Source organism: Lacerta agilis, chromosome 4, assembly GCF_009819535.1.
Source record: "Lacerta agilis isolate rLacAgi1 chromosome 4, rLacAgi1.pri, whole genome shotgun sequence".
NCBI lineage: Eukaryota > Metazoa > Chordata > Lepidosauria > Squamata > Lacertidae > Lacerta > Lacerta agilis.
In genome coordinates, this window is record NC_046315.1 from 3357557 (window position 1) to 3379635 (window position 22079).

General features: G+C 49.3%; 1 protein-coding gene across 1 annotated transcript in view; it reads left to right on the top strand.

Annotated features, from left to right (window-relative positions):
* The first annotated feature begins 13155 nt into the window (after nucleotides 1-13155).
* STARD10 (StAR related lipid transfer domain containing 10) overlaps nucleotides 13156-22079 on the top strand; it is a 78697-nt gene continuing 69773 nt past the window's right edge. Inside the window, exon 1 of the mRNA XM_033145914.1 lies at nucleotides 13156-13340. Within this exon, the coding sequence (XP_033001805.1) occupies nucleotides 13179-13340 (162 nt within the window). The 5' untranslated portion in view covers nucleotides 13156-13178. The remainder of the gene's footprint in view (nucleotides 13341-22079) is intronic.

The window sequence follows — 22079 nt, forward strand, 5'->3', positions numbered from 1 at the left end:
TTCCATATCCAGTTCTAACTGTAGCTTCTTGTCCCACATAGAGATTTCTCAGGAGACAAATGAGGTTATCCGGCACTCCCATTTCTTTAAGAACTTGCCATAGTTTGCTGTGGTCGACACGGTCAAATGCTTTTGCGTAGTCAATGAAGCAGAAGTAAATGTTTTTCTCACTGCTAGAACCAGCCTAAGAACCTAAGAAGAGCGTGCTGGGTCAGGCCGGTGGCCCATCTAGTCCAGCATCCTGTTCTCACAGGGGCTGTCAAGTGGGAAACCAGCAAGCAGGATTCGAACACAAGAGCCTCTCCTCTCCTGTGGTTTCCAGCAACCTGTCTTCGGAAGCACTGCTGTGGAGGCAGAGCATAGCCATCACGACGAGTGACCATCGATAGCTTTCTCCTCCTCCATGAATTGGTCGAATCCTCTTTTAAGACATAAGACATAAGATTTCTTTATTGTCATTGTACAAGTACAATGAAATCGGATGCCATCCCATCAAATCAAAACAAAATAAGTGGAGTAGTTCTTTTCCAAGTTTACTTGTAGCTGGTGTACTTGGTGACGGCCTTGGTGCAACTGTCTGGATCTCCCGGCAAGTGATAGTGGATCACTTGTTGTAATGGGCCAGGCGGAAAGACTCAGCGGCGATGCAATTGCCTAGTTCGCCTAAATGGATGCGCCGGCCCTGCCAACAGTGCCCTTCAGCTCTCTATATTGGACAAACAGGCCAAACCCTACGCCAAAGGATAAATGGACATAAATCTGACATCAGGAATCACAAGACAAAGAAACCAGTAGGAGGACACTTCAATCTCCCAGGACATTCTATACAAGATCTCAAAGTAGCTGTCTTAATACAAAGGAATTTCAGAAATAGACTGGAAAGAGAAATGGCTGAATTGCAACTAATCACCAAACTTAAAACCATGGAGAGACCTGGTCTGAACAAAGACATTGGATTCTTATCTCATTATACGTTAACCCCTTGCTTTTTCCTGTAAGACCAATTGCAGTCGTTAACAGTCGTCAACAGGTTTTCCACACCCATCAGCTGATCACCCAGTCCCACCACCCTTCTGAGTAATACCCCTCCCCACTCCCTCACTATATATAAGGGTCTGGGTACCTCCGTTTCAGTGTATCTGAAGAAGTGTGCATGCACACGAAAGCTCATACCAAGAACAACTCATAAGGTGCTACTGGAAGGAATTTTTTTATTTTATTTTGTTTTGACTATGGCAGACCAACACAGCTACCTACCTGTAAATGCAAACCAGGAGACAGACATGTTTGTTTGCACCTCTGCATGGCTGCCTGGAAGAGAGAGAGAGAGAGAGAGAGAGAGAGAGAGAGAGAAATCACAGCAACGGAAATTGTGAGAGAAAATGCAGAGCCACTTTCTCCTCCCTGGCATGACTCATCTCTGCAGCTCGAGAGAGCTGCTCTGTTTATTCCTTCGCCCATCTGCCTCTGTTTACAGGCACATGTGGCAAGCCAGACCCTGTTTCTCCTCCTCCTCCTCCCACATGCCCTGCTCCAGGGAAACAAATAATGGCACAGAGGAGGCCTGCCTTCGGATTGTTGCCCCACAGTGGGCCAGGAGTCCTGGGGTGGATTCGCAGCCCTGCCCCCATCTACCCCGGGGCTCAGCAAGCCACAGGCAACCTGCTTCACATGCCCTGGTTGGGTGGGTGTCCCGGGTTCAAATTCCTGGCGACCCCCTGCTTGAAACTCTGGAGCAGGGGTCGGCAAGGCTTACCAGGCATGGGCCGGATCACTCCTCCATGGGCCGAACCGGCGCAGCACGACACCAGATATCGCTTCTGCGCATGCCCAGATGCCCAAAATCGCGCCTGCGCAGAAGCGATTTCCGGAGCTGCGGAAGAGAGTCCCCTGTGCTGCGCTGCACTGGTTTAGCGCAGCGTGCGGGGACTCGCTGAGCGGGTGGCTTGGTTTGGGGGCAGCTTGTGGGCTGGTTAAATGGCCTCCGTGGGCCACTTCTAGCCCATGGGCCTTAGGTTGCCGACCCCTGCTCTGGAGAGTTCCTGTGCAGAAGGAATGCTAGGCTAGATGAACAGGGGCGTACCCAGGATCAAAACTAGGGGGGGGCAAGCCCCCACTTCAGGAGCCGATTATAGCAAGGGAGAGCCGCTTTAGAATTAGGCTACTGTCCTCCCCTCCCTGGCTCACATGCTCAGCTCTCAGAGCGCAACAGGGTCCTAGCGCCTCCAGGGGGGCGCTGGAGGCGCGAAGGCACCAAGCCCCTGCTCCGCCTCACTTACCACCCCGCTCTCCCCTCCCCAGACTCTGCTTCTAGGGGGGGACAGCTGCCCCCCCTGCCCCGCCTGGGTACACCCATGTAGATGAATCCAAGATCTGGCTCAGGAGAAGAAGACTGCCTTTGTTCCTACCCCAACTATTATTATCATTAGCCGTGAGTCATTCCCAAATCCCAAGCGAGCCACGGAGGCGTCCGTGGGAAGGGGGTGGAGTCCCCCCGTTTCCGGCTTCTCCTGCCCAATCTCGGACTTCGACGGGACCCGAATCGCTGGGGACTCACCCACCTCCAGGAGGTGGCACCTAATGGTCAGGGGGACCTTCTCTCAGACCTTCTCAGAGGCGCAACAAGGGTGAGAGACACCCAGCATGTGGCCTCTTCCGAGAGCTTCCGCCCAGCCTATTATTATTATTATTATTATTATTATTATTATTATTATTATTAGCAGCAGCAGCAGCAGCAGCAGCAGCATAATTATTATAGCCCAGACCAGGATTTAAAGCAGCTCATCGTGCCAATTAAAATGACCCAGTTAAAATACAAAAGCTAAAAATGTTTGAAAGATAATATTTAAAAAGCAATTAAATTCTACAGATCTTTTGAAACAGATCTACTTACATACACGGAACACTGCAGGCTTCACAGCAAGGAAGAGAGCCGTTCCTTTATCCCTCTCTCTTAACACTAGAAGTCACGGTTGGAGGCAGGAAACCGCAGGAGGGGAGAGGGCTCTTGGGCTCGAATCCTGCTTGTGAGTTTTAATAATAATAATAATAATAATAATAATAATAATAATAATAATAATAATAATATTTATACCCCGCCCATCCGGCTCCCGACAGAATATTAAAAACACGATAAAAGATCAAACATTAAACCTTCAGGTGCCTTCCAAAAGTCGTTTATTTCCTTAACATCTGATGGGAGGGCGTTCCACAGGGCGGGCGCCACCACCGAGAAGGCCCTCTCGCACGGAGGGAACCGCCAGAAGGCCCTCGGAGCTGGACCTCAGCAATGGGGGTGGAGATGCTCCTTCAGGTATACACAAGCAGCTGGTGGCTGGCCACTGTGAGAACAGGATGCTGGAACGAGAGATGGACCATTGGCCTGATGCAGAAGGCTCTTCTTGAATCCTTAAACTTTATAAAAATGGATGCCTACAAGTGTGGTTGGCTGTAGGGAAGGTTATGTTCTTAACCTGAGTGAAACTCCCAGTTGTGAGTGATGGCCAGCAGATGGCATTCAGACACGTAACGGCCTGCCACGGCGGAGGCAGAAGGCAACCGCTCTGGCTGTGTTAAGAGAAGGTTCTCAATTTCCGGACCGTCCCTTAGAATCATAGAACGGTAGAGTTGGAAGGGACCCCCAAGGGTCCTCTAGTCCAACCCTGTTAGCCTGGGGAAGAGAAGGTTAAGGGGTGATATGATAGCCATGTTCAAATATATCAAAGGATGTCATCTAGAGGAGGGAGAAAGGTTGTTTTCTGCTGCTCCAGAGAAGCGGACACGGGGCAATGGATTCAAACTACAAGAAAGAAGGTTCCACCTAAACATTAGGAAGAACGTCCTGACAGTAAGAGCTGTTGGACAGTGGAATTTGCTACCAAGGAGTGTGGTGGAGTCTCCTTCTTTGGAGGTCTTGAAGCGGAGGCTTGACAGACAAACTCTGGAGAAGGGCCAGTGAGCTTTTCCAGACACGGGTCTCCAAATAATGATCCTTTCAACAACAGAGAGAGAGAGAGAGAGAGAGATGAGCATCTCTGAATGTTTTCTGCCTGTTTCCTTCCATGTGGTTTTTAAAATGAAAGCAAGAAAATAGGAGGCCAGAATCAGGCCTTGCTCAACTGATCTTTTTGGGAGAGGGTGGCGACACCATTTCCTCCTTGTGCAAAAGGAAGGAGCATAGCGTCTAGATCAAGGGAAGTAATAGTACCACTGTATTCCGCTCTGGTCAGACCTCACCTGGAATACTGTGTCCAGTTCTGGGCACCACAGTTCAAGAAGGATACTGACAAGCTGGAAGGTGTCCAGAGGAGGGCAACCAAAATGGTCCAAGGCCTGGAAACGATGCCTTATGAGGAACGGCTTAGGGAGCTGGGTATGTTTAGCGTGGAGAGGAGAAGGTTAAGGGGGGATATGATAGCCATGTTCAAATATATAAAAGGATGTCATCTAGAGGAGGGAGAAAGGTTGTTTTCTGCTGCTCCAGAGAAGCGGACACGGGGCAATGGATTCAAACTACAAGAAAGAAGATTCCACCTAAACATTAGGAAGATCTTCCTGACAGTGAGAGCTGTTGGACAGTGGAGTTTGCTGCCAAGGAGTGTGGTGGAGTCTCCTTCTTTGGAGGTCTTGAAGCGGAGGCTTGACAGCCATCTGTCAGGAATGCTTTGATGGTGTTTCCTGCTTGGCAGGGGGTTGGACTGGATGGCCCTTGGGGTCTCTTCCAACTCTAGGATTCTATGATTCTATCCCTGGCCATCCAACCTCTGCTGAAAAAACCTCTGAGGAAGGAGTGCCTTGTTTCGTAGGTCTCGGATAAAAGATGCTGCCGTTTCTCTCCGTCCTGCAAGAACACCTGCAGGTTTTATGGATCCAAGTCGCGAGTGAACGGCCCAAAACGTTTGCCCCCCCCCCAACCTGGCCTCCGCCTCGTGAACCAGCATTGCAGGGCAGCCAGCCTGGGATGTGACTCTCACATGCACCCATGAGATGGCGCTGATGCTCCACAGACTATGGCCAAAGCAGAGTTTGAGGAGTGACACTCTGGACATGTTTGGCAACAAAGCAGAGCCTCCCCATTAGCTGCAGACCCCCCCTGCTTTTGAAAATGTGGATGTCTCTATGATGAAGAAGAAGAAGAAGAGTTTGGATTTGATATCCCGCTTTATCACTACCCGAAGGAGTTTCAAAGCGGCTCACATTCTCCTTTCCCTTCTTCCTCCCCCACAACAAACACTCTGTGAGGTGAGTGGGGCTGAGAGACTTCAGAGAACTGTGACTAGCCCAAGGTCACCCAGCAGCTGCATGTGGAGGAGCGGAGACGCGAACCTGGTTCCCCAGATTACGAGTCTACCGCTCTTAACCACTACACCACACTGGCTTTTGGCTTTTGGTGTGTGAATGATGCTGCAAACCCCCTGGGTGGGTTATGCGGACACACACCCCCCCCCGAACTACCAATTGGGAACCATGGGTGAAAAACATTGGTTCCCAAAGTGGGCGGTTGACCCCCCTGGAGGACAGTGGGATTAATGAGGGGGGCAAGGGGGCAGTCGAGGGCTGGACTCTGGACGTGCATGTGACTCAGACTTTGGGAAGCGGGCTTCTCTGGGTCAAGTTCGCCAGCTTTGTCGACTCAAACGAATCGTAATTGGATTTGGAGTAAACGTGCAATTAATCGTGAATATTTTGACTGCTGTTGTTACCTTCCAGAGAGGGTCTTGCAAACCGGTGTTCTGAATAATGTGTCTTTGGGGAGTTGGCTAGGGGGCACTGGGAATGAGTTTAGGGAATAATAATAATAATAATAATAATAATAATAATAATAATAATAATAATTTATTTATACCCCGCCCATCTGGCTGGGTTTCCCCAACCACTCTGGGCAGCTCCCAACGTATTATTAATAATAATAATAATAAAGCAATATAACATCAAACACTAAAAGCTTCCCTAAACAGGGCTGCCTTCAGATGTCTTCTAAAAGTCAGATTGTTGTTTATTTCCTTGACATCTGATGGGAGGGCGTTCCACAGGGCTGCCTTCAGATGTCTTCTGGTGGCCCCGCAAAGTTCGGGAACCCTTGATCGAAAAATCACGCCTCATTTGCCTACAGAGAAACTGCGCTGCCTGTTGGGGCTTGGTTTTTTTTTAAAATTCAGGACCTGCGCAGGTGTCGGAGGCTAACTTGATTCAAAAGGGTTATACGCAGCTTTTTGGCAAGCCTCTGAACACTTTCCTGGGGCTGGTTTTCCCCGGGTCCGAAAGAACAGAACGGGGAGGGGAAGGGAGAGTCTGTAGAGACTATGAGTAGCTCTCCAAAAGCCTTTACACAATGCAGAAAGATTACAAGGCATTATTTCAGCCGTGGTCCACACATGACATGCTCTTTCATTTTCATTTTTTTTTTTAAATTATAATTCCCCCCCCCCAAGTATAATTACAGTCAGTCAAACAGTTCAGAAATAGATTCCCTTATTGATCGACTTCGCTTCCACCCTTCCGTGGTTTCCTCCTGTATCAGTCACTGCTGCATATTGTAATTATTCTAATCCGTCTTTCATCCATCTTCTTCTCAAAATAGCTTTTACTGCTGAGCTTATTCCAAACCGTCTAGCGTGCTCCTTCATGCCAAAGCATGGAATTTTCTGCGGCAGTGACCATCAGCACGGACAGCTTTAAATTGATTATTTGCTTAGTGCATTTATTTCCCTCCAAGGACCTCGAGGCAGCGCATGTGCCTTTCTCCCCTTCCTCGTTTAGTCCTCACAACAACCCTGTGAGGTACGTTAGGCTGAGAGAGGCAGTGACTGGGCCAAACGCACACCCAGGGAGCTTCATGGCCAAGTGGGGGATTTGAACCCTGGTCTCCCAGGTCCTCAGATATGCTGATGACACAACCTTGATGGCAGAATGTGAGGAGGAATTAAAGAACCTTTTAATGAGGGTGAAAGAGGAGAGCGCAAAATATGGTCTGAAGCTCAACATCAAAAAAACTAAGATCATGGCCACTGGTCCCATCACCTCCTGGCAAATAGAAGGGGAAGAAATGGAGGCAGTGAGAGATTTCACTTTCTTGGGCTCCATGATCACTGCAGATGGTGACAGCAGTCACGAAATTAGAAGACGCCTGCTTCTTGGGAGGAAAGCAATGACAAACCTAGACAGCATCTTAAAAAGCAGAGACATCACCTTGCCGACAAAGGTCCGTATAGTTAAAGCTATGGTTTTCCCAGTAGTGATGTATGGAAGTGAGAGCTGGACCATAAAGAAGGCTGATCGCCGAAGAATTGATGCTTTTGAATTATGGTGCTGGAGGAGACTCTTGATTGTCCCATAGACTGCAAGAAGATCAAACCTATCCATTCTGAAGGAAATCAGCCCTGAGTGCTCACTGGAAGGACAGATCCTGAAGTTGAGGCTCCAGTACTTTGGCCACCTCATGAGAAGAGAAGACTCCCTGGAAAAGACCCTGATGTTGGGAAAGATGGAGGGCGCAAGGAGAAGGGGACGACAGAGGATGAGATGGTTGGACAGTGTTCTCGAAGCGACTGGCATGAGTTTGGCCAAACTGCGGGAGGCAGTGAAGGATAGGAGTGCCTGGCGTGCTCTGGTCCATGGGGTCACGAAGAGTCAGACATGACTGAATGACTGAACAACTTCCAGGTCCTCAATTAATCCTCACAATGACCTTGTGAGGTAGGCTAGGCTGAGAGGCAGAGCCGAGTCCGACACTCTTACCCACACACCACGCTGGCCTTCCAAAATGAGAGTGGATTAATCAATGGGGAATAACAAATCTTGCAGCGGCCGTTCACCATGATGCCAAAATTAAACCTCCAAGCCTGTAACGCCGCAGAATAGGAACCGCCAGAAGGGGACCGTTTGGGGTGTGTGCTTCTCTGAAAAACACCCGGCTGGCTCCTGTGAGAAGCAGGATGCTCGGGCAGGTGATAGACCCACCTTTCTCGGACGCATCAGAGCTCTCCTTACATTCTCACTATGAGAAAACAGTCATGGATGCTTTAGCTGAGATTCCTGCATTGCAGGGGGTTAGACTATTAGGGGGAGGGGGTCAGCAGACTTTTTCAGCAGGGGGCTAGTCCACTGTTCCTCAGACCTTGTGGGGGGGCAGGACTATATTTTGGGGGGGAAATATGAACGAATTCCTATGCCCCACAAATAACCCAGAGATGCATTTTAAATAAAAGCACACATTCTACTCATGCGAAAACACCAGGCAGGCCCCACAAATAACCCAGAGATGCATTTTAAATATAAGGACACATTCTGCTCATGTAAAAATAGCAGGCAGGCCCCACAAATCACCCAGAGATGCATTTTAAATAAAAGGACACATTCTACTCATGTAAAAACACGCTGATTCCCGGAACATCTGCGGGCCAGATTTAGAAGGCGATTGGGCCAGCTCCAGCTCCCGGGCCTTAGTTTGCTTACCCATGGAGTAGATTAACTTTGGGGTCCCTTAAACTCTACGATTCTCTGATTCTGTGACATGGGAACCTCCGTGACAGAGATCAGTAAGACCCCCTGGCCCTTCAGAGATGCTGGACGTCATCTCCCTATCAGCCCCAGGCAGAGTGGCCCAATGGTCAGGGGTGATGGTGCACAGTCGGGCTCCAGAAACCTCTGGAAAGCACCGCATTGGGCTACCTTTGTTGTTTAGGGAGGAGGAAAGGAAAAGTCCAGAAACGATCTAGGCAGGGGCGTACCCAGGATCAAAACTAGGGGGGGGGGGGCGCAAGCCATGGTCGTTCAGGTTGTGACATTTCAGCACGGAAAAGGCGAATGAAACCAAAATTTTAGGAAAATTATATATAATTATAGCAGTGCTTTATTACGGTAGTTATTACAATTATTTGCTTGAATTTTTTTATATTTTTATTCTAGTTACATGTCTTATACCAGGGGTGGCCAACTCCCAAGAGACTGTGATCTACTTTCAGCAGTGATCTACCCCCGTTTTTTTGGGTTCAGCTCAAAGCTGTTGACCTTTTTTGGGGGTGAGGAATGCCCCGTTTTTTAGGGGTTCGGTTCGTTTTTAGATTACTGATCACATTATGTACACAGCAAACAAAAACAGCTTCAAAAAACAGAAAAAACTCCCCCCCCCCAAACAGAAAGCCCCAAATGGCTGAAAAACTCAGTTTCCCAGGATCCTCAGCCCTCGCAAAGGAACTACTCACCATGCAAGGGAACTCCGTTTCCAAAGCTCCCTTGCAACGATCAGTCTGCGCAACACACACACACACAAACATAATGTCGGCGCAAGAGCTCAATTGTTATTGAGATTTTGGGAAGGGGAGAAAGACCAGTAGTTGAGCTTTTTTAGGAGAGCTTTTTTCTTCCTTTTAGGCTGCCGATAACCATTTATTTTTATTTTTATTTTTATTTTTATTTTGCTTCTGCCCCCCCCCCCCCGGGTACGCCCATGGATCTAGGAGATGGAGCGAATCCCCAACGGAGAAAGGTTGCAGCATTTGGGACTTTTTAGCTCAGAGAAAAGGCAAGAAAGAGGTGGCGTGCTTTTTTTCACAGGGGGACGAAGGTATACCAGATCACACACCCATCATTAAGCCTCTTTGGGATGGCTGGAGGCACTCCTAGGCGATTGCTACCCAGGGAATTAGCCATGCCGATTTCCTTAATTATCTTTCCAGCCTGCCTTGCCTTGCCCTGAACAAGAATTAGATGCAGCCCCCAGAAGCCACACAAGGAGAAAAGGCAACCTCTGGGCTGGAGGAAGAAAAATAATGATTCCCGTCAACATTTTATTAGCTGCTGGAGAAGCAGCAAACATGCATTATTAAGGCACTTTGCATTTAAGGGGGTATGTGTGTGTGAGTGTGCAAGTCCTATTGCCACTCATCGCCCCAGTGATGAGATTCCAGGGGTTCCAGGCGATTGCTCAGGGTTCAGTTTCCTCGGGAGGAAGATAAGCAGAGATTGAGATTTCTTTCGGATATCTGGTTTTATTTCCACATATATACAACCTGAGCATAAGACAGCAGGGCTCACAAGCATCAACACCCCCAGCAGGTCTCGCCTCTCTGTTGGTCACAAATTTGGATCCAGCATGGAGCAAGCAGGCCTCTCTGTCTCCAGCTTCCAGCTTGTTTTCCCAGCTCAGCTCACTTACACAGCTCTAGCTATTGCTCAGAGCTAGGAGAGGGGCTGGAGGAAAGACCGCTCATTTATTCTATGCTAATCTTATTGCTTAACAAGCCACCCCCAACCAAAAGGACTGGTTTGGCAAGCTGGCTCTCTCATACCTTCTTTCCCCCACATATGCAGGAACCCATGAACTGAAGGGAACCCAGGGCACCATCCAAACTGACCCCCCCACCACACAAACCAACAAAACTATATTTTGATGCTTTCGGGTGAGCGTTTGTGCATGTGCCAACCTGTGCTAAGTGCCCATGTCATATACGCAGATCCGCCTTCCCGTAGTGTCCTCCAGATGTGCTGGACCACAACTCCCAGGAGGCCCTGCAAGCGCCAATAGGAGTTGTAGTCTGACACATCTGGAGGGCACCAGGTTGGGGAAGGAGGTGAGAGAAGGGAAGGGAAGGGAAGAGATAGAGGCAGAAGCGTACCCACAGGGCAGCACCACTTTCTAAATACTGTGCTTTAATGCGCTAGATACATTGCTTAATTAAGTGCATTAATGCTGTTTGGGGAAATATCTGCATCTACCCAGCTTGTGCTGTGGAGGGGCCTCTGCAATTATGCAACACTGAATATATGGCCGTATCAAACTGGTTTTTATTTAGCTAGCCCCGACTGGGGATATTCATAGAACTGTAGAGTTGGAAGGGTCCTCCAAGAGTCATCTAGTCCAGCCCCCTGCAACGCTTCGATTTTGCTTTGAATGCCTCTCTCTCAGAATGAGTGAAGATGGGACAGACTTTGGGTTAAGGGAGGATTTAGTCTACGTGACTCTTCAGGAGGTCAGGGCTTAACCCAGGAACATGATATGTAGAAAGCAAAGCAGCTACTGAGCATGGGCAAAGTGCACTCCCAAGCAAAAAGCCACAGCTGGTTCTTGGGCTTATTCTGGAGCAATATCCTTAGGAAAGGACATTACAGAGTCGGGAAAGGTTTAGGAAAGGGCAACCAAAATGAAGCAGGGGGTGGAGTGACACCCCCCGTGGATATACAATGAAGCTGCATGTTGGAAGATTCGGGACAGAGACAAGAAAGGAATTCTTCACCCAGGTGCTCTAATGGGAAACCTGCAAGGAGGATTTGAACACAAGAGCGATCTCCAACTGTGGAGGCAGAGCATAGCCACCCTGGCTAGTAGCCACAGAGCCCTTTCCTCCATCCATTTGTCTCATTTCAAAGCCATCCCTGCTTCTAGTGGCAGTGAGTTCCGTAGTTTGACCTTCCCTGCAAGTAAAAACGAACTATACCACCAGCACACCAGCAAGGAGAAAGGATTTTTTTTTTTTGCCTGATGTGTTGTTTGTCGCTTTTAAGGTGCACCCTCAAAAGGGACTCTCTCCTCCTCCTCCTCCCCCCCCCCCCCGCACACACTCAGGTCTTCCCTAAGCTCTTTCCTCCCCACCCTCCTCTTTTTGCACCTGCCTTCTTCCCTAAGTAAGGACCCGTCCAAGCAAGCGGCATCTCAAGGACGTGCAATAAACAACCCCTCCAAGGAGATGGTTTCTCTGCAGAATTGGGGAGCTCATCCAGGCTGCCGCCGCCCGCCGCCCCTCCCTCTGAAAGCACCAGGGCAGAAGGAAGCTCAGAGCATCCTTCCTCCTCCTCCTCCTCCTCCTCCTCCTCCTCCTCCTCCTTTTAGAAACAGGACAGTAGGACCCAGCAGAAGCCTAGGGCGCCCAGGGAGGTGAGGTGAGTCTCTCTCTCTCTCTCTCTCGCTCTCTCTCTCTCGCTCTCTCTCTCTCTCTCTCTGTGTGTGTGTGTGTGTGTGTGCCGCCTTGTTCCCGGCCTGCTTTTGCATCCTTGAGAGAAAAGACAGGCAGATTCTTCCAAGGACGCGCCCGGCCTGCAAGGTGTGTGTGTGTGGGGGGGGGGGGGAGGCTGTGCCTGCCCAGTGAAGGAGAGGAGAGGAGCGGGGAAGGTGGGGGGGGGGCGGCGAGGGCGCTGGCTTGGCAATGTGAGCCCATCTCCCCCCATCTCTCTGAGGAGGAGAGAAAGGGCGCCCTGCGTGCCTGCTTCGCTGCCTGGCCCCAGGCAGGACCGGCTCTTCTCCCGACTGGTCCTGTCTTCCCCTGCCTGGCGAGCATCCTTGGAACTCTCCCTGCATCCCAAGGAAGGACCACTTTGGCACCACTGCTTCTCTCTCTCCCCGTGCCCCCCCCCAATAGCTTTTCTTTCTTCGTGTTTTCTTTTCTTCCCCCGTAGCGGATAGGGAGGAGGACAGACAACTCTCCTGGGAGTTGTCGAGAAGGGGGGGTCTCGTCCTCTTCCCCTTTCCTCTTGCAGCCATCTCTCGAGAGGGGAAGGAAGATATTTCAGCGCTTGAGAAAGGAGGGCGGAGGGAGGACGGCGACGAGTCCGAGCCAATTGCCGGAGGAGGAAGTCCTTCCACCCTCACCTGTTCCCTCCCGGAGGGCTGGATCTTATGCTGTGACTCACCTGCGCGGCTGGTTTCCGACAACAACGCAGCGCCAGGCTTTGGCAGGCGTCCAAAGCCACGCAGACTTCTTCTCTCCCGTCTCCTTTGGGTGGCTCTGCCCCCTTCTCCTCCTCCTCCTCCTCCTCTCCCTTCTCCTCCGTCACGAGAAGGAAGAACTCGGGAGTTCTCTGCAGCGTGCTGTGTTAAGTATTTTTCTCGTAATATCCATGTCCGCTTTCGCCTTGGCAAAAGGGGAACACCTGCCCATTGGGGAGAGAAGCATCTGCCAAGTCTGATTTCTCTGGCTAACTTAGTCCCCCCCTTCCATCTCCACCTGCCTCGGGCGCTCTCCCAGCCCCCCCTGATCTGAGACAAAAAACCTCCTTGTTCTTTCATAATCGCTGCGAAATCAGTTTTACAAGAAGAAGAAAGAAAGAACAGAAGAGAACCGGCCTCTCCAGTTTTGGCTTGGAAACCGAAGGGAGATCTTGCAGGCTTCCCCATCTCAGCCGCTTTTCGCTGAAATTGACGCTTTTGGTTGCGCCGGCTTAGATATTTCGACTCCGACGTCGCCATGTCCACCCGGGACAGCGTACAGATTCCGGACGACCGAGATTTCGACCAGTTCCGGGCGGAGTGCAATTCTGACCACGGCTGGAGCCTCACGTACAACAAGTCTGGGATTGTCGTGTGGGTCCAGATCCTTGAGGCAGAGAAATCCCTGCACAAGATCAAGGTAAGGAATGCGCCGCGGATCTGGCCCAGCACAAGCAACCAGGGTTTTTGTTGTGGCTTCGTGCCACAGTCCATGGTTGGCAGATTATTTTTATTTTTATTTTTAAATTCTCTTGTTTATTAACAACTTTTCTTTCCCCTCATTTGCCACTTCTACTTTCCTGCCTCTTTTGGGGTCGATGCAGGAAACCCAAGGCAGTTTTCAGACATAGCGTTTTGAGGTATTTAATATGCAGGGGGCTGTGGCCCATAGCAAACCTGCCCCACGTGAGCCTCACGAAAAGGAAATGTGTGAGAGGGCACCTGTGGCCTTGCACCACTCCTGTGAGTTGCCACGTACCCCACAGATGACTCCCAACCGCGCCAGAACTGCAGTTTCGAAAGCTACGTTGCACTTTGCCGGGAAGTCAGGTTCTCCTCTTAACCCTGATGTTTTGACCGCTGCATGGACGTCCTTGATAAGGCATTTCGTTAGAAATTCAGTTGCACAATCCTCAGAGTCACCGCCACAAAATGAAGCAAGCCCCCACAAGGCAGCAGACAAGCGTCAGATTAGTAACTCACAAAAGGGCAGGAGTTACGAAGCGCTATGGGGTGCCGTCTTGAACTGGGGAGCTTTGGAACATGTAGGTTTCCGGGTTTCACAGAACTCTTTGTCAGATAGAAACTGATGAAGACTTCCGAGAAAGCGGAACATATGTGCATGCTTTTATAACCAGCTGAAAACATATAATGTTCTGGCTATGTTTTCCTTTCCCTGCACGCACCAAGTTTACATTTTTTTTGAGGGGGGGCGTGCATTTGTGCAAACCTGAATATCTTGGTCTTTTTTATTTGAACTTCTAAGTCACCTGAACTCTGTCCCTGAAGCTCCAGGGAGGCTGTAGTGCAAACACCCACCCACCAGTGATTCACTGTGCCATGAGAACCAGGAACTTCCTGGTGCGAATCTTTCACGAGATCACCCTCTGTCCGACTCGGCAACTACCCTTTTGACCGGGTTAAGATGATTCTGGCCTTCCTTACGGGGCGATGTTGCATTTAGTTGGTCAGGTCTGCAAAGTTCTCTGAGTCCTATGAGAAGCAGTATAATAATGATCCTTGAATCACTACCGTGTTTCCCCTCCTTATCAACACAACAACCTTGCGAGGTAGAAGAAGAAGAAGAGTTTGGATTTGATATCCCACTTTATCACTACCCTAAGGAGTCTCAAAGCGGCTCACATTCTCCTTTCCCTTCTTCCTCCCCCACAACAAACACTCTGTGAGGTGAGTGGGGCTGAGAGACTTCAGAGAAGTGTGACTAGCCCAAGGTCACCCAGCAGCTGCATGTGGAGGAGCGGAGACTCGAACTCGGTTCCCCAGATTACGAGTCTACCACTCTTAACCACTACACCACACTGGTAGGTCAGGCAGGGAAAGAGAGTTTTCTCCAGGGAGCGTTGAAGTTCCACTGGAACTAGAATCTTGACTGCCTTTGCCTGAACACAACGTGCTAACTACTATATAATAAATGGAGGATGCCCTAATAAGGTAATTATTCTTTAAGAAAATAGGAAGCTAGGTTTCAGATTAGTGCCCCCCCGGATATAATAATAATAATAATAATAATAATAATAATAATAATAATAATAATAATTTATTCCCCGCCCTTCCCCGCCAAACCGGGCTCAGGGCAGCTGACACCAATAAAATCACAACAAAAACACAAAACAATTCATTAAAAATACAGATTAAAATACAATTTGAAATTTAATTTAGACCGCAGCCTCATTTTTAAGTAGCCCACCAATCACTCCAAAAGAACGAAACATCAGGGTTAAACTGAAACCAACCCAAAAGCCAGGTGGAACAGCTCCGTCTTGCAGGCCCTGCGGAAAGATGCCAAATCCCGCAGGGCCCTGGTCTCTTGTGCCAGACCGTTCCACCAAGTCGGGGCCAGTACTGAGAAGGCCCTGGCCCTAGTTGAAGCCAACCTAGCATCCTTGTGGCTCGGGACCTCCAACAAATTATTATTTGAGGACCTTAAGGTCCTACCCGGGACATACCAGGAGAGGCGGTCCCTTAGGTCTCCAAGCATCCGAAAGGCCTCTCCAAGCATTCAAAATTTGCTAGGCACATTTTTGCACCTGGGGATGCTGGGCTCGGGACTGTTTTCACGCACCAATTCCACATCCTGTAGGTAGAATCCTGTCATCCTGCGCAATCAGAATGAATTTCAGGTACCAAAAAGTCGCATGGAAAAATACGACTCTTGAGTCGTCTGGTTTAAGGAGCCATTTGGCGCCTAGCTTATATATCTGAATTCCTAACACTGTTTGTCGCCGAGCTTTGCGAGCTCCAAGGGCCTCACATACATGGTTTTCCTAATGCTCGCAACAACCCTGTAAGGGAGGCAATAATTCTTATCTCCCTATGACCCAGGGTAGGGCTGTGGCCCTGGTGTCTTACACGGGGCCCCCTTCTGGATTTCCGACAGAGGCAAGGTTGGTCGAACCAGGGGGTTTTATCACATGCAACTTTTCATACAGGGTAGTGAGAAGCTGCTTTGGAGATCCCATTTTCTTTGCAAGGAGTCAGGGGCTCTGCTGCCCCCTCCCCTCCATGCCTGCCTGCTATACAGAAAGGGCTTCGGATGCCTCTCTTCATCCAGGACTCCTCTGGGAGGGGAGGAAGGGCAGGATACCAATTATTGTTAATAATTATAGCGAAAACTCATGCTCAGGCTTTGCCAAATACAGTGGTACCTTGGGTTATGTACTTGATCCATTCTGGGGTGCCGTTTGCACCCCGAAAAGCACGTAACCCGAGCGTCCATTTTGCGCACGCGCAAAGCGCGATATCACGCTTCTGCGCATGCGCGAACTGCGCAGAACGTTTATGCGCATGCGCGGACATGCGCAGAAATGTCCGCACGGCGAAGTTCACTTCCGGGTTTGCGGGGTTCGTAACCTGGAAAAAAAAAAAACGCAACCCGAAGCGGACGTGACCCGAGGTGCATGTCGTTGAGATACACAGCGAGCCGGTTCACACAATGCATTTTGAACGTGGCGTTTGTCAGTCAGCTTTTCTGGGTCTTGTGAATGCTGCGGTGTCCGACGAGTGTCGAGATCGCCGTCTGTTGCCTCCAGCCTCAGTCCTATTTGGCCATCCAACCGCTGCTTAAAAACCTCTGCCAAAGGAGAGTCCGTAAGACCTATCACTCTGGAAAAGAGGAGACCCAAACTGGACTGAAAAGACAGTTATAGGAGCCCGCCCCCCCTACATCATGCGACTGAGCTGTGAAAATACGATTCCTTTCCCCGTTCCTCATCTGTCTCCTCATCCATCTCCTTCTGCGTCGTGTGCCTGAAGCTTTTTAGCAGAGATCTTCTTTACTTAATCACATAAAGAGATGGAGCAGGGAGATCAGTTTCCCGAGGGGGGGAACGGATGTCTCCATCCCATTAACGTTACCCGGCACTCTGGGGGCCAGAGGTCAATTGGTGCCTCCGAGACGGCGTGTCTCTAAGCAGCAACGAGGATCGATGGGCTCCGGTGGCTCCTTCCGTGCTTTGCATCCACGCAGAATGAGGGCTAAGGGGTATCGTCAAGGAATAGATTCATTCGCCACAGATTTAAAAAAGGTGGATTTGGAGGACGGGCCTCAGAGATTCTTTTGAGGGCCGGCGTCGTAGATCCTGTTAGGCTTGGCAACTGAGCAGAAGCAGGAGGAGGGAACGATACGAAGTGCAATCTCCCGGTGGAGCTTTTTCGCAGCCTGGAAATAAACACTGTGCTTTTTGTAAACATGAAATCTGTATCGAGGTATCAAGCTGTTCCTGCACAGCTGCAGAGGCATTTTGAAAAAGCTGGCAACCTCAGCACCCATCTGCCTGCATCTCTCGATCCGGGCATAGCCTCTGAAAGAGATTTCTTTTATTTTTCTCTTTAAAAATAGAGTAATAACAATCAGAATCAAATGGTTTTTTTTTATTTTTCTTAGTTAAGAGGAATTGTTACCCTCCAAAATCGTGCCTAAACAGGGTGTTGGAGGCTTGTGGAGATGGATATATAATACCCTGTTTCCTCCAGTTGATCAGTTCCATCTATTGGAGATGGTGAAATGAGGCAGCCGTTTAAGGTGCCCAGAATCTGTTTTCCCATCTCGCAGTTTGTAGTCTCAACTATTCTCCCTTCTAAGAAAGAAAGAAAGAAAGAAAGACAGAGAGAGAGAGAGAGGAAAAAAAAAAAACTCACTCCTGAGAAAGGCACATAAACAAAAGTGTAGCCCCACCTGGTAGATTACTCTTGGTGGTTGTTGTTATAATAATAATAATATATTTAATTATACCCTGTCTTTTTCCTTGACAGGGACTCGTCGACTTACAGTTAAAAATAAGAACTGCTAAAAATGTAGTGGGGGGGGGCATACGATAACCAAAAAGCAAATTAAACATTGATAGAATTAAATATCTCTCTCTCTCTCTCTCTCATCATAGAATCATAGGATTGTAGAGTTGGAAGGGACCACGAGGGTCATCTAGTCCAGCCCCCTGCAATGCAGGAATCTTTTGCCCAATGTGGGGCTCAAACCCACAACCTGAGATTAAGAGTCCCGTACTCTATGGACCAAACACACACACACACACACACACTAAAACCATACAAATAATTGCAATAAAAACAGCCAGCAACAGATCTTTCATTAAAAGCAGTCAGTTCCCCAAAGTCTGTTGGAACAAGCAAGCCTTCATCTGCTGGTGGCAGGACAGCAAGGAGGGAGTCTGTCTGGCTTCTCTAGAGAGGGAGTTTCGAAGTTGCTTGGGAGGAGCCACCACCGAGAAGGCCCTCTTCTGCGTCACCACCAAGCGTCCCTGTAAGGGTGGTGGGACCGAGATAAGGGCCTCCAGGGCCGTCTTAAGCTTATCTGGCGCCGTGGTGCAAGGATCCATCCGGCGCCCCCCACCCCCACCCCTGGGCACGGCACGGCACTAATTTGTTGAGCAGCCTTCCCCAAGCTGGTGCCCTCCAGATGTTTTGGATTACAACTACCATCTGCCCTGACCAGCATAGCTATACTAGCCAAGACTGATGGCTAAGACTCTCCCGCTTTCCCAACAAGCTGAAGAAGAGCGTGCGAGGAAGGGAAGGGCTTCGGCGGCTCCCAAATCCGGGATCGCCTCCCCCCGGGCACGGGCTGGCCTCCTGCCGGGCCACCAATCTGCTGCACCGCCGGGATCCCGGGCGGATCCTTCCCCGCCTCCATCTCTCCGTCCGCCCCATCCCCTGCCGTGGTTTCCCCGCAACGGCGCCCACAGCCCGAGGCGGGCGAGGGGGCGCTGCTGGCGGGGCTGGCCAGGCACTGCCGGCAGCTGGAGGGGGTGGCCCGACGGGCGAGGGGACGCTGCCAGCTGTGGTCTGCCTCCACCTCTGCCTGCTTGGCCGAAGCCAAGGAAAAAAAGTATAAAATACTCAGCCGTGACTAATCCCTAAAACGAGGTAAAGCTATAATAAAGATATAACCCAAACTTGACTGAACACAACTCCAAAAAATGGGCGGAGGGCCCCTAAACCACTAAGTGGAATTAGACAAAAATATATGTATACTCCTCAAATGAAAACCCTCATAACTGAAACCCTAACGAGATGCCGGCTCTTCCTCGTTTCACTGGATAAGAAGTCAGTTTCCTCAGAGGGAAATCAGAAAGTTACCAAGATCAAACCAAAAGGAATAACGAGCAGTAGAGGGAGAATCCTCCCAAACTATTTCATGTTATTTAAACTCAGGCTAGCTAACCTAAATAATTCTGATAACGAAAACTCATTGTTTTGAAGACGAAGCCGCACGGGCTCCAATGACCAGATGCTACAAGAACACGATTGAGACTGCTCCTGATAATGCCTAGTTCCTGGTTTATATACCTGATCAAAATGGTTTCTTAAAGGGAAAGGTTCATTATATCTTAGGCGTGTCCATTACAGCTGAAACAAACATATTTGTAGTAAATTCAAACGGGCTCATTCTATGAAGAATAATAATGGAATACCTTTGTATTTTAAGCGAAAAACGGTAAAACTGTGACGTGGTAATGATAATTGCTAATGTAGATTGCTGTAAAGCGTATCTGTAAAAGCTTCAACTGGTACAAACATACTGGGAATGGTTCCACTGGGTTTAATAGTTTTTTTTTTTTAATAAAGATTTTATTATTTTTTACACTAAACAAATACACCAAACAAATAAACATCAACAATTAAAAATAAATAGAACAAACACATTAAAACAACATGAGAAATAAAAAAAGAAAAAACTTATACATACCTACACCAAAACATTGAATAAACCATTATTTAGTTCTAGTTTTGAATCTTCTTTGGGGGGGACTTCCCCCATTCTCTCGACTGCGTTCAGTAATAATATACTTTGGTAACTTTGTAACTATTTTCTTAACATTTACCATTATTCTTAATAAACTTTAAAATGCTTACTAATCATGTAACTTCATTACTTAAACAACATAACCTTAGCATTTCTAAATATTTTTAAATCATTCATAACATTACTTCTTATATACTATTTTCATCTAACATCATCTAGCTAAAGCCAATTAAACAAGCCAGTTCTGCTTCAAATATCTAGCTTTTCACGATTTTTTAAATAGTCCTTAAATTTCTTCCAATCCTGTTGCACCTTCTCCTCCCTCTGGTCTCGGAGTCTCGCGGTCAGTTCGGTGAGTTCCATAAAGTCCATTAGCTTCATCTGCCATTCTTCCACTGTCGGGATCTCTTCGCCTTTCCAGTTTCTTGCAAGTAAAATTCTAGCAGCTGTTGTGGCATACATAAAAAACACTCTATCCTGACTGGGTATCTCATGATTGGTCATGCTCAAAAGGCAGGCCTCTGGTTTCTTACTAAAGGTAATTTTCATTACCTTCTTAAGTTCATTATAAATCTTCCCCCAGAAAACCTTAACCTTTGGGCATGTCCACCACATATGATAAAAGGTACCTTCCACGGGTTTAATAGTTTCTTAAAGGAATAGTGTCATTGGCCGAAGCGGCAGGAGCCGTGGCTGCCGCGTCGCAGGGACGCCCGCCGCCGGCTTTCCGGCGACGGCGCCCACAGCCCGAGGCGGGCGAGGGGGCGCTGCCGGCGGGGCTGACCAGGCACGGCAGGCAGCTGGAGGGGGCGGCCCGATGCCAGTTGTGGTCTGCCTCTGCCTCTGCCTGCTTGGCCGAAACGGCAAGAGCCCTGGCTGCCACGCTGATGGGACGCTCGCCGACGGCTTCCCCGCGACGGCGCCCGCGGCCCGAGAAAAGGCGGGCAAGGGGGGCGCTGCCAGCGGGGCTGGAGGGCGGCTCCTCCGGCAGGGAGGTGGCTGCCGGCCGGGCAGCGCGGCATGCCGGAGGCGTCCTCCAGAACGTGCGGCCGTGGCTCCTTGCGCCACTGGGCTCTGTGGCTATGTCGTCCCTGAGGGGCTCCCCTGAGGGTTTGCAGCTGCTCTTCGGAGTCAGATTTATGAGGGGAGGTCGATGGATGCTGTTGAGAGTTTGGGAGAAAGAGATGGATAGACCTTACGCATGGCTAGAAACCAAGAGAGCCGGCGTGGTGTAGCGGTTTAGAGAGTTGGACTAGGACCCGGGAGACCCGGGTTCGAATCCCCACTTGGCCACATGCAGGGTGTGGCCTTGGGGCCCAGTGGCTGCCTCTCAGCCCAGCCTACCTCGCAGGATCGATGGGGGGATTAAATGAGCACGGGGAGCAACACTTGGGCCACTTTGATCTCCTTGGAGAAAAAGGTGGGAAGATACATATATAAAATAGCTGTCAACTTTCCCCCCTTTTAAAGGGAAATTCCCTTATTCCGAATAGGATTCCTCGCAGGAAAAGGGAAAAGTTGACAGCTATGATTTATAATAATAATAATAATAATTTATTATTTATACCCAGACACTCTGGGCGGCTTCCAACAGAATGCTGAAATACAATAATCTATTAAACATTAAAAGCTTCCCTAAACAGGGCTGCTGTCAGATGTCTTCTAAAAGTCTGGTAGTTGTTTTTCTCTTTGACATCTGGTGGGAGGGCGTTCCACAGGGCGGGTGCCACCACCGAGAAGGCCCTCTGCCTGGTTCCCTGTAACTTGGCTTCTCGCAGCGAGGGAACCGCCAGAACCGTATTTTTTGCTCCATAAGACGCACCTAGTTTTTAGAGGAGGAAAGGGGGAAAGCCCTGCTTTTTTGAGGATTAGCTCAGCTTTTTTTGCAAAGGGAAAAGCCCTGCTCTTTTGAGGATCAGCTGAAAGTGGTGCAGCTTTTTTGCAAAGGGAAAAGCCCTGCTTTTTTGAGGATCAGCTGAAAGTGGTGCAGCTTTTTTTGCAAAGGGAAAAGCCCTGTTTTTATGGGGTCCAACTCACAGTTCTGCAGCTTCTAGTCCTACAGCCATTTCTACAGTTTCCAGACAGATAATCTAATCAGCCAGTCCCATGTCGCTGGGGAAACAAACAGCCTCCCTCTGCATTCAACAATGGAGGCCTGGGCAAGGGGGCGGGGCTGGAAAGGGAGCCTTATCTCTCTCCCCATCACTTGCTGAACAACGGCTTCCTTTCAACACCCCCTTCTCTCTTCCTAAAAAAAGAGCACGATCTGCTTTTGGCCCCTAGGCAATTCGGCTCCAGGGACCATGCATTTGCTCCATAAGACGCACAGACATTTCCCCTTACTTTTTAGGAGGAAAAAAGTGTGTCTTATGGAGCGAA